This window comes from Enhydra lutris, unplaced genomic scaffold (assembly GCF_002288905.1).
Source record: "Enhydra lutris kenyoni isolate GAN:26980312 unplaced genomic scaffold, ASM228890v2 scaffoldscaffold21, whole genome shotgun sequence".
NCBI lineage: Eukaryota > Metazoa > Chordata > Mammalia > Carnivora > Mustelidae > Enhydra > Enhydra lutris.
Window position 1 is genome coordinate 9,217,942 of NW_019154105.1, and position 14,292 is coordinate 9,232,233.

Here is a 14,292-nt window from a genome sequence, read left to right on the forward strand (position 1 = left end):
CTGATGGAGAAAGAGTAAGGGAGGATGTAAGGAACTTTATTAAACCTGAAAATGAATGAATCACTTCCATTCACATTTCATTTGCTAAAAGTCAACCACATGGCCCCAACTAACTGCAAAGGAAATTGGGAATTTTAGTCTAGCTGTATGTCCAGGAAGAAGAAATGTTTCATGAATGGCTAGTCAAGTCTTTGCCACAAGGCTCTTAAAAAAAAAAAAAAAAAAAAAAAAAAGCTAGCCAAAAATAACAGAAAGTCACTGCAGGAACTCTGTCTATTCTAACAGGGTAGCTTGACCAAATTTTACTAGTCCCAACAAGATATTCATTTTACTACTATGTAAAAGAGCAAGAATTTATTTTCTTTTAGGAATGGGATTAAAGAGGGTTTTTGATAGTGTGATAGGTACAGAAGTTAGAGTGCAAAGGGTTAACAAGTAAAATTCAGATAAGAGAAACAACGAATGTAGAATCTTCTTTAAAAAATTGTGAAGGAAAGGAAATGGGAGTGGAACCAGAAATATGAAGGATTAAAGATAGAAAAGGTAATAAAAGGAAGAGAAAGCAGCTACCGGAACTAGAGTGCAGATGGATAATTCATCTCTGTAAGAGCAGGGAATGTCTCATTCCTCTGATACTGGAGAAAAGGAAAGTTCTGGAAGTATCTAAGTTTACAGCATTTGGAAAGTTGAACTTTATGCCTAATACCATCAATCTTCTTTTGATGTTTGAAGTAAAGTCATATAATGAAATGTGGCTAGGACTTAAGACTGTAAAAAGTATTTTGGTGGGAAGAGAAAAGAAGATGCTGATGGATATATAGCTGAGCTCCTAGAGCCTAAACCTGTAGTGGTATGATACACAATGTAATGTTCTGCACAGGAACTCAGCAACCACTGTAGGAGAGGAACAGGCAGATAGTTAGCCCAGTGTGTATATTTACTATAGCACTTATTTCACTATACAGCCCCTGAAAGCAGAGACTTTGATTTCAAAAACTATGCACACAGTAGGAACATGATGAATTTTTGTTTGAATGAATTGATTCAGTCATTGCCAATTCTGCCATAGTACTCTGTAGAGTACTGGCAACTGCCCACATTTCATATGGTATGCCAATGCTAAAAAGAAAAAAAATGCTAAAAAAAAAAAAATTCAGGCACACTCAATTAAACTTAGCAGTCTTAAAATGGCAACTATGTCAGCTGAGACATACTTTTTATCCTGAGCCAGTACATCTGCCTTTGATGTTTTCTTCATTTTCCTTATGCCACTGTACTCTTATTGGACCAGAAAGGGATAATTCTGAATTCAATAAGATACGCTATTATTTCAAAAGCCCTGGAAGTCCTTCATACATCTACAAATCAAAACCCCCTTCACCACATTCCTTCCAAGGGATGCACAGACAAGGGTGATTATTTATAATGCTCCCTCCACAGATAAAAGCTGAGTCGGTGAGGGCTGGAAGAACTAAATCAGGGTCATTCCGCGAATCGTCTGCAAAGTCTGGCACAGATCCTGCTTCCTTCTCCTTCCTGTCTTCTCCCCTTTGGAAACTTCAAAGTCGTGGTAATCTCAGACTTCACCTAATCGAACTCCGTAGCACACAACTGTAAACTCAGGGTCGGGAAGTCTGTAACTCAACACTTAAAACTCAGGCAAAGAGGGCTCTTTCACGCACACGACGCCATCTCTCAAAGATCCCAAGCCCTGATCAGGATTCGGAGGTGGGAAAAATGGCCAGGAACGAAACTACGTACGACAGTCCAGAAAGAGGCCCCACCTCCCGGATCTGGCGGTCCCGGCCTCCCGCTAACAAAAGTGTCCGGACCGCGCTTCCGCACCGGCTTCCCACCCTACCCGGGACGTTCTTCTCCAGCCTGCCGGGGGCCGCACGCACCGCAGCACGGCCCGCCCGCCGGGACCCGGAACCCAGCCCTCGAAATCTCACTTTCGTCTTTCGGCCACCCGCGCGCCACCGTTCGGGCGACGGCTGATGGCGTCACCTGCACTTCCGCCTGCGGCTGCGTTCTAGTCACAAGCGAGGAAGGAAGAAGGGAGGTCTGAAGGGCTGTGTGTGGGGGAAATAGCGAGGAAAGAGAAGAAATCCGGGCGCTCGCCGGCGCTACGACAGTAACCGCGGGTTTCTTCTGTCCCCGCCGCCCCCCTATCGGAAGTCGCCCTAGGCACACTTCCCTCGCCTTTCCGTAGTCTCCCTTCCTCTGGGTCTCCCGACACCCGGGTCTCTCTTTACGCCTCACCCCCCCCCCTTTGCTCCCTCACACTCCCTCCCTTTCCCTCCCTCCCATCGTCAGCCTCCCCGCCCTTAGTATCGCGAGACGAGGTGAGAGCTGGCGGAGCGGCGGCGGCGGCGGCGGCAGTAGAGGTGACCGAGGCGGTGGCGGCGGAGGCGGCACCGAGCGCTGTGTCGGCCCCGGTGCGGCCGAAGTCGCGGTAGAGCGTAGCCCCCACGCCCCTCCCCCGTCCGCGCCCTCCCTCTTTCCCTGGGGATGGAGAAGGCGACGGTTCCGGTGGCGGCGGCGGCGGTGGCTGCTGAGGGAGAAGGGAGCCCCCCGGCGGTGGCGGCCGTGGCGGGCCCCCCCCGTGGCGGCGGCGGCGGCGGCGGCGGAGGTCGGCAGCGGCGTTGGCGGCGGCAGCGGGGCTCGCTCGGCCTCTTCTCCTCGTGGGATGGTGCGAGTCTGCGACCTACTCCTGAAGAAGAAGCCGCCGCAGCAGCAGCACCACAAGGCCAAGCGTAACCGGACTTGCCGACCCCCCAGCAGCAGCGAAAGCAGCAGCGACAGCGACAACAGCGGCGGCGGTGGAGGCGGCGGTGGAGGCGGCGGCGGCGGCACCAGCAGCAACAACAGCGAGGAAGAAGAGGACGACGACGACGAGGAAGAGGAGGTTTCTGAGGCAAGGGCCTGGTTTCAGAGGAAGGAGGGAGGAAGGGACAGTAAAGGGTCGGGGCCGAAGGTGGGAGGGGACTTGAGGTGGGACAGATTCCTGTGGGTTGATCTATCTTAGCGGCCAGGCTTCCCTCTGCCCTCTTTCTTTACCCGGCCTAAATCGTGAGGTGTGGGGGGAGGTGGGGGAGGGTAGGTGACACGTGGGGGGTGGGAGGACCACTCAGCGCCCCCCGAGTTGGTGACCAGCAGGTTATCTTGGGATGGTTCACACGGTTAAGGATGGAGGGAATTGGTTAGATTCCCTCTGCACGCCCGGCGGAGTCGGCCTGGGGTCAGTAGGGCCATGTTATTCCTGGGGCGGGGGCGGGACCAAAGCGGGAGGCATAAGATAATAGGTAGCTGAGTCTCCTGGGGAATGACTAGGAGGTTGGTAAATTTCTCCCACTTGTGAGGTGGATCGGAGCGGTGCTGAGGGGAGGTAAGGTTGTAATGGACTCAGAGCTAAGTATTTGTGTATGTGAGAGACACGTGAGAGGCTGTACTTTTCCATACTGTTCTGCTGCAGGGTTTTTGGGGTTTTTTTTCCTTCTTCCCATAATCATTGTGGCTGCTGAAGTAGCCTTTAGCTCTTTGATCTCTCAAGGATTGTGGATGAACTGAACTTAGATCCATATACATTTTTATATAACTCAGTGGCTGAAAAATATATTTGACTCTTACATGTGCATACCTACGTATCTTCAGATGCTTCCTTAGTGAGGAAAAATTAAGGCAGGCTTTGTCGTTTTCCAGATAACATGGGACAACTAAAGAGTGCTTTGAAGCCAGCCTTGGTTGTGGTGAGTTGGAATAGGAAGAAGGCCTCTTGGTTTGTCCTAGTGATCTGGTTTCATAACTGTTTATAATTTTTCCTGGGTCCACAGACAGGCGGCGTTGCAGGACCTTATTCAAAGGCCACATATAACCCAAAAGCTCAGTAAAGCATACCATACTGACAAAAAAACTAAGTTAGCCTTATTATCAGCTCTTTTGTAACTCTCTTGTCCACTGCCTGAAATGGAAGCTAGAAAATCTTGATTTGGAGAAAGAAGTTGTAACTTAAGGCAGCAGAAGGAAAACAGCTTTAAAGGCTGATTTTAAATCTTGTAAGAGAATGACTGAATTATCTAGAAGTACCACTTGCCATTTATTCTCTTCCACCGAGTTTATCTTGGTGCAGGGCTTCTTTTTTGAAAACTGTGTTACTGGAAGACCAGATTCTCTTTTACCTCAGATTGGATGAAGTTATATAGGTAGAGATACAATAGTTCAAGTATGTATGCCAAAAAGATGGACACTCCTTGCTATTCCGTTATCCAATTGAATTCTAAGAATAGGTTTGTGTTGATAGATTCTGTACTGATTTTAGTTGGACCTTTCAGTATAGGGTGTTGCTTGAGCTACATTTGAAACAATGAAGAGGAGAATGAGATGGGATTCTTATTTCTAATAAAATCCATTATGGTAGTGAGAATCTTTAATTTTATGATTCTTTGCAGAGATGAGAAACATTTTTGAAGTAATCTAGTTCAGCCCTTTTATTTTAAAAATGAGGAAAACAAGGCTTAGACGAAACTGATTGTGGTAGATAGTAGCAAAAGTAGAAATCAAAGTTTTCTAGTGGCTCAGACCCGTACACTTTTTATGACAGCTTATTTCCCCTCCTGACATCTTTCAAAAAATTAGGTAGTGAATTGCAGGGTAACACAATCATGCAGCTGTGGGCAAAGTGCCAATATTTTGTTAAGATTTTTAATTCTCCCACAAAATATCAGGCTCTGGTTTGGAACTTGGTATCAACTTGAATGTAGTACTTCCTGGAATATTATGCTGTAAACGTCACATACCTAGGTAGTTTTGTTCACTGATTTGGCCTAATAAATAAAGCTTTTAATAAGTTTATAGGTGTGTTAATTTTGTGAGTCAGGTTTCTTTTCCTCAGATAATGGGAATGATATGTATTGACTTTCACCAACTAGGGGAGTTTCTTTGTTTTTAATATGCTTTATTTTGTTTTGTGCACAGTGCTGTGAACAGTGGGTTTGTCATTTGTTATGAAGATGAGTCAGGAGAAATAAGTGTAAGAAAGTGCAGCCATTAAAAATAAATCCGTATAGGTGCATGTTGAGGGATGAGCAGGCAGAAAGGAGTACAGTATGTTTCTGGACCTGCCTCCATCCACCCTGCCTCCATCTGGACATACCTCACAGACACTGTATACTATAAGCTAAATGGATGAGTTGTGCAGTGTTTTTCATTTCATTACCATTTTATTGACATGTCTGCAGAAGGTTAACTTTCTGGAACTAGGAAATCTTGTGGCTAATACTCATTGTATTTAGGTCCATTTTCTAATTCAGTCTCTTATTGGCTACATAATGAAGACTATGGAAAACATGATCTTTGAGATTATCCTGCTAATAAAAATCATCAAAAGATTAAGGAATATGAAGTGTTACAGTTTTTGTATATAGTTGTGGTTTCAGGTATTTAACCTGAAAAGTTGGAGGATAATTTAGCAAAAATATATACCTTTGCTACAAAGAAATGTTAGCTGGGTATTCTCTATATCTGCTGAAAGAGGAAAAGTTGGAAGGAAAGGAGATTTAATGTAAAAAAGAGCCTTACCTGAATTTTGAAGAACAAGCATCTGATTCTTATTAAATGTCGGAGTAGTTAATTGAGAATTGTATTTTCTATTGAATGGCAGAATAGAATAATCACATTTTAGATAATTTGTGTAACTTCGTCTATAACTGGCAAAAATGGTATAAGACCAAGAGCTCTCCTTTTCCCTCTCCTACTCTCCTCCCTCCTATTTGACTCAAAAATCTTAGATCAAAAATTGAAAAATGCCTAATTGCTTTGGCTTTCAGTGGGTGACTAATATGGAAAATGCACAGAAATTTATTTCCTGACATAAAATCGTAATGCACTTCTTTTCAAATTAGTGACTAAATTAAATTGCTTACTTGAATATTGCAAGAAAAAGATGTTAAAATTGCATGAGTTGATACTCCATTTCAGAAAAACCATTGCATTCTATTGAAGGCATTTTGAAATGTAATTGAATGGTTTCAGTGTTTGCTAATGCAGAATTCAAAGGGGAAAAAACTTTCTTTAAAGGTAGGATTTGCGTTTAAAAGTAACTTTTTATTAAAGATAAAATGTAAAGATAGTAGGAGTTTTTCAGAATTCTGGCTATATTTGGTAAGTAACTTGAGGCTTTAAAGTTAAGAGACAAACCTAGTGGTGAAATTTTAGACACCGGGAGCCAGTGAATAAATTAGTACTGACTTACTCACTTTTGAAAGGATTTGCAAGGCTGGGGAGAATCTGTTTGTAGACCTGGAAGAGGTAGGGTTGAGAATGAGAGAGAGAAAAAAATTATTTCAGTAGATTTTGTTCCTTCAAATTTGCTTCCAAATCTTTTTTTATTTTTTTTTTTGGTTGTTTGTTAATGGAAAAATGCCATCCACGTTCCTTTGTTTTAATGGTAGAATCCCAGATGAGTTCAGAGAAACTTACTTGTTCCCCAGTTTCATCTCTTAATTGATAAAGCAATATTTGTAAACTAGATGTTAAGATCTTTGAAAAAGTAGTTCTGTCATAATTTTCTTGTCTCCTAGTCTGGTTAAGCACAGTACTTGATTAAAAAAAACATTTTCAGTGAATAATTAGTACTTCAGGAGGTTCCAGAATTCATTTGGGAAACCAAGAGAAGGAACAGAGTTTCTCCTTTCTTGGATCCAGGGCTGCCAAATAGCCGATTTCAGTATCTTTCAGTTACTGATTACTTCTCTTAGTGACAGTCCTCTCCCGTAGGGATCTTTCTCCTTAGGTGTTAGGAAAGCCAATTAAGCCAATGTACATTGATTGTTGAATGCCTGAGAAGTACCTTAAGCCTCTTAGGTGTATTTACATTTTAAAAACATAAAAAAACTGTTACTTACTCAGTGCCTACTGTGTGTCGAGTCTAGCGTAATGGTCAAGAGCATGGACTAGAGCTTAGAGTCAGATATGATCCATCCCTTACTAGCATTGTGATATTGGACAAGTTACTTAACCTTTCTGCACCTTAGTTTGCTTTTATGTAAATGGTGATAAGGTAGATTCTACTGTATATCATTGGTATGAGAATTAAGTAATACAGATACCATGTATTCTTATTTTATTTTCGTCATATCCCTATGAAGTAGGTGTCCTCTTATTTGTTTCATTATTCAATACGTGTTTAGAGTTCCTATTGTATGTTGGGCATTTTGTTGTACTGGGTAGTGCTCACTTTGGCAGCACATAAACTAAAAAATTTTTGTACTGGGTAAGTAATGGTGAGCAAAACTATTTTAAGACACATTGATTTTATTTTATTTTATTTTATTTTATTTTATTTTATTTTATTTTTTTAAAGATTTTATTTATTTATTTGACAGACAGAGATCACAAGTAGGCAGAGAGGCAGGCAGAGAGAGAGGAGGAAGCAGGCTCCCTGCAGAGCAGAGAGCCCGATGTGGGGCTCGATCCCAGAACCCTGGGATCATGACCTGAGGTGAAGGCAGAGGCTTTAACCCACTGAGCCACCCAGGCTCCCCAGGACACATTGATTTTAAAATGCACCAGTGATTAAATATAGGTTTTGGAAGGTATGATACTGAGAATAAATGGTTAAATGTAGATCCTGAATAAAGTGGGTGAGTTTCAGAAATATACAGATGTTGGGAGGGGTTATTCATGTTAATTTTAGAGTCAAAGATATTGGCTTAGAAGGAAGGGTTTTAGGTAACTTAATCAGGTTCACATAACCAGTAAGTGGCAGAACAGGACATAACCTGTCTGTTTGATTCAAAGCCGCCTTGTTAGTTCGTTCGTTTATTCATTCATTCATTCATTCATTCATTCACATGTTCTGTTACGTGTATGATGTTGAGTACGACATCTTAGTTGTTGGCATTTCGGATAGTGTGAAAACAAATTCAGATGGTATAGGGGAACATACTTTTAGGCAGTAGGGCAACCACTGAAGACAAATTGACTACCCCAAGTTTTTCTTTCCTTTTCTTGTTCTTATTTTCTTGTTTCCTTCTCTTTTTCTTATTCAATGAAAAGGTAGAAATACAGGAAAGTACAGATGAAGTATGTCCATATTCCCACCACCTAGAATTAACAAATGTTAACTTTATAGTTAACAAAATGAAACTTCATAGTGAAAACTACTCTCTCTAGAAGCAGTCTGTTGCTTCTTCCTCCCTCTCAAGATTTTTACTTTGCAAGGTTATTTCCTTTACTAAGCTAAAATTTTTTTTTGCTCTTAAATAGGAGTTGTTAATTTGGCATCTAGATAGGCTGTGAATACCTGAAATTAAACCCTAAAATTTTATTGAAGGTGCTTGTGAGGTGTTCTCTTCTTTCTCCCTACCCCCAATAGTGTGTGTGCAGAACTTTTATTAGCTTCTCAGAGAGATCTGTGACTGCCTCCTCCCTCCCTCCCACCCTGTCATTTTGAAACGTTCTCACTCAAATAGTAGTGGGGAATCAGACAGGCATTTATGTGCATTGTTTAGAATTGGGAAACTACTTGTAACCAAGGTAATGTAGTAACACAGAAGGCCTATTTCTGTTGTGAAGTCCAACACTTATTTGTTCTTTCTGGTAAATTAGACCTGTGCTTACTCTTACCTTAAATCCTCACATTTTGCCTTTTAATTGCTTAATTAATGAAACAGCTTTCATCTGCTCTGCTATGGACCACCAGATCTGAAGATGGAAACCTTGCCTTACACATCTTTATATATCCTGCTGTACTGTACCATATGTGTTATATAAGTCCTAGTGTCTTAAACCTCTGCTAGGCTTTCACGAAGTCAGATATCTGAAGTAAAAATAAATAAGTAATAAATGAATAAATATTTCTTCTTTAACCACTTACTCTGGAAATATTTGGGAACATCAGAGGAATGCATTTCGACTCCCTGAAGGTTGCAAGAGTATTTACTAGACTGTTTCTACTAGAGTCCAGTTATACCATCTGGTTGACTAAAAGTTCAATTTTTAGGTCTTGGAGGCAGCATATTTGCATTTTATGCAGCAGTTTTTTCTGCATTCTTATAAAGATGATTTAGTGAGTTAGGAAATACCCTTGTAATGAATTTCCATATAATTTTTACATACTTGACCATAGATGAAAAAAATTTCACTTCATAGTAGTGAGGTAGTGCCTGTTGATACCACTTGTGTTTTTGTTAGGACCAATAGAGGGCACCAGCATCCATGATAATCTATGCTCAATCTGACTAACTTCCTTCAACTTTCACCTTTTGGAAAAAAAACATTAGGAAATTGAAGGTGGAGAGTGAATATAAATATCCTTCTGGTCCCTGGAATCTTACCTGTCTGGTAGTTATGCCTATCCACTTGGCATGCACAATCAAAATACTCTTCCTAACGTATGGTGTTTAACTTCTTAATGTATATATATTTTTGTCTTTATTTTGTTTTTTAAGATTTTATTTATTTATTTGACAGACAGTGAGAGAGGGAATACAAGCGGGGGGAGTAGGAGAGGGAGAAGCAGGCTTCCTGCCAAGCAGGAAGCCTGATTTGGGGTTTGATCCCAGGACCCTGGGATCATGACCTGAGCTGAAGGCAGACGCTTAATGATTGAGTCACCCAGGCGCCCCTATATTCTTATCTTTAAAAACATCTTTCCCAGTCATGAGGGGAAGTGGAATTGTGGAAGGACATGGGTATCATTTTATCATTATTTATAACTTGGGTTTTAATTATCGAAGAGACATGTTGGATTTTATTTTTCCCAAAAATGCTTTGAAACTTGATATCAATATTCACCTGATTATTGAAAGCACAATGTAGATTGCTTTCTGTTATCTTATAAAACTCAAATATTACCTCGATCTTTTAAAAGAGTCAACTTGGGTTTACTTCTGTGTGAGACTAGATGTAAGAGGGTCCATTATGAAAAAATGTAGTTTATAGTACTTTAGGAATTCCATTTGGATCCAATGTTCTTTAGTATGTTTATGAACACTTTTGATAATATGATGAAGTCCCTCTCAACGTGTACAGATAGGTCAGAGTGAATTGTGTTCAATGAAATAAGGTTGCTGAGAATAGGCTAAATTAAATAGGTTTTTATGAGTCCTGGGTAAAAAAATGGGCTTTTTTGGGCAAATGATCTGAAACAAAACATACTTTTTCAATATGGTGTTGAACTAGATGAAATAAGGTATTGGAGAATCCTAACTCTTAAATAATTCTATGATACATCTGCACAAAATCAATTATGTATATTTCTGCCTGCTGTACCATGAAAATGATGACTAAAACTAAGCAAGTTCTAGAGTGGGATAGTTTAAAAATGATGGGAGGGTTAAGAATGGAATCCATGATCAAGGAAGACTACAGATTATACTTTATTTTTACAGCTTGTTACTTAATGTTCAGATTAATCAGTTACTCAAACTTGAATTGTGGAGAAAAATGAGAGGTGTGTTAGATAGTGTTGTTTCAATTTTGAAAATAACTCCTTATTTCTTATTTCTTGAGGTTATTTTAAAGTACACACTAGACATGACTAATTTATGAAAGTAGTCAGTATGTGTGCATCTCTAGCAGGGCATATTCTCCTCCTGAGCTATCATTGAGTTTCATTTAACTTTTTTTTTTTTTAATTCCTCCCGTACTCCCCCCCCCCCCCCCCAAAAAAAAAAAAAAAAAAAAAGAAAAAAAAAAAAAAAAAAAGTGAAGAAAACCTGTCCTAAAATTAATTGGTGGTCTGGGGTTTTCTTCTTGAATTGTCTTTTAATTAAAGAACCTTTGAGAAGTAGACCTGTAGAAAAACTAGTTTCATCAGTTTTGAATTTGGAATAAATAAACATTAACATAAAGCTCTATTTTCCTTTCCCTCTTTCCTGTCACCCTAAATCTGAGACCTGAGAAGAAAATGAATTCTTCTTGTGTATTATACCAGGTCTATTTCCAGTTCAGTCTTTGACCTTATTATTGTCTCTTTATCTTCTCCGTGCGATTTCCCTCTTATTTTTTATTTGAATTTAATAACAGAAATAGCCCTGTTCAAAGATCCCAGTACAGTTCTTAACTAGTTCAAGGTGTGGTATAGGAGTTAATTTTTTTACTTGACAAACATTTATTGACTCTGTCCTATGTGTGGCTGTTTTCAGTATATAGTAATCTCAACCATTTCCCTCTCAGTGAATGTTGAAAAGTTAGCTCTAATAGAATAATAGCTGTCTGTGTTGAGTTGAATGATTTTTTTCACCTTGTAGGTTAGTAAAACTTAAATTTGTATACATGAAAAATTAGAATGATGGAATTGTTTTTTATGAGTTTTAGAAAATATCAATGTTTATACTTTTCTAAATAAATTTAAAAAGCATTATTGAGACCTAGCAAAATTAGGGATTATGAGGAATTTGAAGAAACTGAAACATTATTCATAGTTTCATAAAATTTAAATCATGTAGAGATAAAATTAATAATAATTTAAAACTGTGAAGATGGTTTTAGTCCTGTATAATTAATCTATTTGGGAATCTGTGTTTTCAGTATAACTGTGTTCCTTTAGAATTGGTCTCATTATACGGATTGTCTTATTTTTGTTTTTTAGTATAAGTTGAATAGACTTTACATCTTTTATGAGTGCCTCTTGTAATGCTCACTAATTTGTGGTATTATGTTCTGGTTTTTTTAAGAGAAGTCTGTATGTGCTATTTTTCTAGAATATCCTTAACCATTAAATGACACCAAAGACTCATCCATTCTAATTTTATCCTGAAGATTTTATAGTGAAAATAGGGGCTGTAAAGGTATACTTGTGGCTAATGCAGATACAAGTATGTTAAAATATGGGAAATGGTGTTATAGGACAGTGTAGAGTACAATGTTAAATATCTTCCAAATTAGATTTTAAATATAGTGTTTCTGTAGTTAAACATTATTAATTAAATTTATACACATTTGTAGGAAATTTGACAAAATTAAAAAGATCTAAAGAAGAATACAAAAATTGCCTATAATTTTATCCTCCACAATTAAACATTATTTTAAATTTTTTCTTTTTTTTCCATTGGTGGATGTTAATCAAATTATCTGTCACAGAGAACAAAGCTGTCGCTTACACATTTTGTCTGCTAAAAGTTTCATTGATGAACATACTTAAAATACATCAGTTGAAGAGAGAAGTCTTCAGATAATGGTTATATACTTATTTATCTATAAAAACTAAGGAATGCGTTCATACTTTTAAAAAAGTTTTCTAATAGCTAGAGATTTTTGTCTTATTCTTCCTCAAAGCAGATGTTGCTAACAGCTTGGTGTATATCAATCAAACATTCTAGTTTCTTGGTGGGAGTGAATGAATGAGTGTGGCGTGGGGAAGGGGTATGTGTGTCTGACAGAGTACATTAAGATTTCCCTCATTGTTCTTACTTACTTATGAATGTTCCATAGTATGAATGTTCATAATTTATTTGCTCTTTTATATTGGTAGACATTTTTTTAAAGATTTATTTATTTTAGAGAGAAGGATAGAGAGCATGTGCATGTGCAGGGGAGGGGCAGAGGGAGAGGGAGAAAGGGAATGTCAAGCAGACTTGGAGCCGGATGTTGGGCTTGATCTCACAACCCTGACTGACACGATCATGACCTGAGGAAAAAACCAAGAATCAGGTGCTTAACCAGTTGAGCCACCCAGGCACCCCTGTGTTGGTAGACATTTTCATTGTTTTCAGTACATTGCTATTACTTGTATAATGCTGAAGTGAATGTACAGTTATTTTTGAGTCTAAAAATATTTCTTTGGGATGGATTCCTGGAAAGAATTGCTGGGCCAGAGGTTATGCACATGTTAAATTTAATAAATACTCCCCAAGTTTTACTTGCATCAACAGAGTATTAAGAATATTATTGGAAATGAGCAATCTTGGTTTTTAAAATGTGTTAAAAAACAGTGTTTTGTTTTTGTTTTTATTTTCCTGAGTACTGTTGACATTGGGTAAATTTTAATTTTTATTTTTCATTTGGATTTCTTTTGAACATTTACTGTTATATCCTTTACTTATTATTCTATTAGAATTGTCTTGTTTTTAGTGATTGTTGGTACTGTTTATATTTATGCATAGTAATCCTTCACAGTATTATTTGTTCTTCATTTATAGTATTTTCACAATATAGAAACATTTTTATTTTTGTGTAGTAAAATGACTTACTCTTTTATGATTTCTGGAGACCTTCACCCCAATACTTTAAGAAAATATTCTTAGAAGTTTTCTTTTGATAACTGCTGTGGTTAGTTTTTGAAAGATAGATATCTTTTTGGGTATAATATTTAATTGTTGTGTCCATTTCTTTCTTATTCTTTTTAGTAGCATTTGACTTTGTTGACTAATTTTTGCCTCTTAAAAATTGCTGTTCTTTTGCTTATGTAATACCACCCTCTTCTGTTTCTACATTACTAGCTGCTTTTATTGGTCTTCTGTCTTCCTCCTAGTCCCCTCACTCACTGTACATTTTTTGGTTATTTGGTATCTCATTGCTTAGTCCCGAACCCTATTTGGTCTTGTATGTAGTCTCACTTCTTAGGTGATCTTATCTAGTCTTGTGTATTTATGTATATGCTAGTGACTATCAAGTGCATATTTCCAATTTAAACCTTTCTTCTTGAGTACTGGTATGAACCTTTTGGTCACCCAGCATTGGTACAAACCTTTCTCCTAATACATACTTTTCTTCCTTTCTCAAGAGAATCTCTCCAAAGTTCCATCCAGTTACTAGACATAGCTCAACATGACAGATATCTACATATTTCTTTTTTTCTTAATTCAGCAAGTAATCTATAAAACAATAAGTAATGTGTCCTTTTGTCCAACCCATTACCCAGTGGAGAAGGAAAGAATAGAAGTAGATAGCGGGGGGCGCCTGGGTGGCTCAGTGGGTTAAGCCGCTGCCTTCGGCTCGGGTCGTGATCTCGGGGTCCTGGGATCAAGTCCCACGTCGGGCTCTCTGCTCGGCAGGAAGCCTGCTTCCCTCTCTCTCTCTCTGCCTGCCTCTCCGTCTACTTGTGATCTCTCTCTGTCAAATGAATAAATAACATTAAAAAAAAAAAAAGAAGTAGATAGCGGATCCTTCTGATCAGAAGATTCTGCTTTGGCAACTATATAAATTCCTTGGTTAAACTTTTGATTTTGCTCTATTGGTGGAATGCCCTTTTGACTATTGTGTCCCCTTGGCTTTGTTCTTAGGTGATTCTTTCTTGTTATTTTCCTTTGCCGCATTTGAAGTAGTAGGCATTCAAGAATATGACATCCT

The 14,292-nt window shown here is 38.7% G+C and overlaps 1 protein-coding gene across 1 annotated transcript in view; it reads left to right on the forward strand.

Annotated features, from left to right (window-relative positions):
* The first annotated feature begins 2,392 nt into the window (after nucleotides 1–2,392).
* The window catches only part of LOC111148942 (ankyrin repeat domain 17), a 165,788-nt gene continuing 153,888 nt past the window's right edge, over nucleotides 2,393–14,292 (forward strand). The window contains 2 exon segments of the mRNA XM_022505772.1: nucleotides 2,393–2,604; nucleotides 2,606–2,917. Of these exon segments, the coding sequence (XP_022361480.1) occupies nucleotides 2,512–2,604; nucleotides 2,606–2,917 (405 nt within the window). The 5' untranslated portion in view covers nucleotides 2,393–2,511.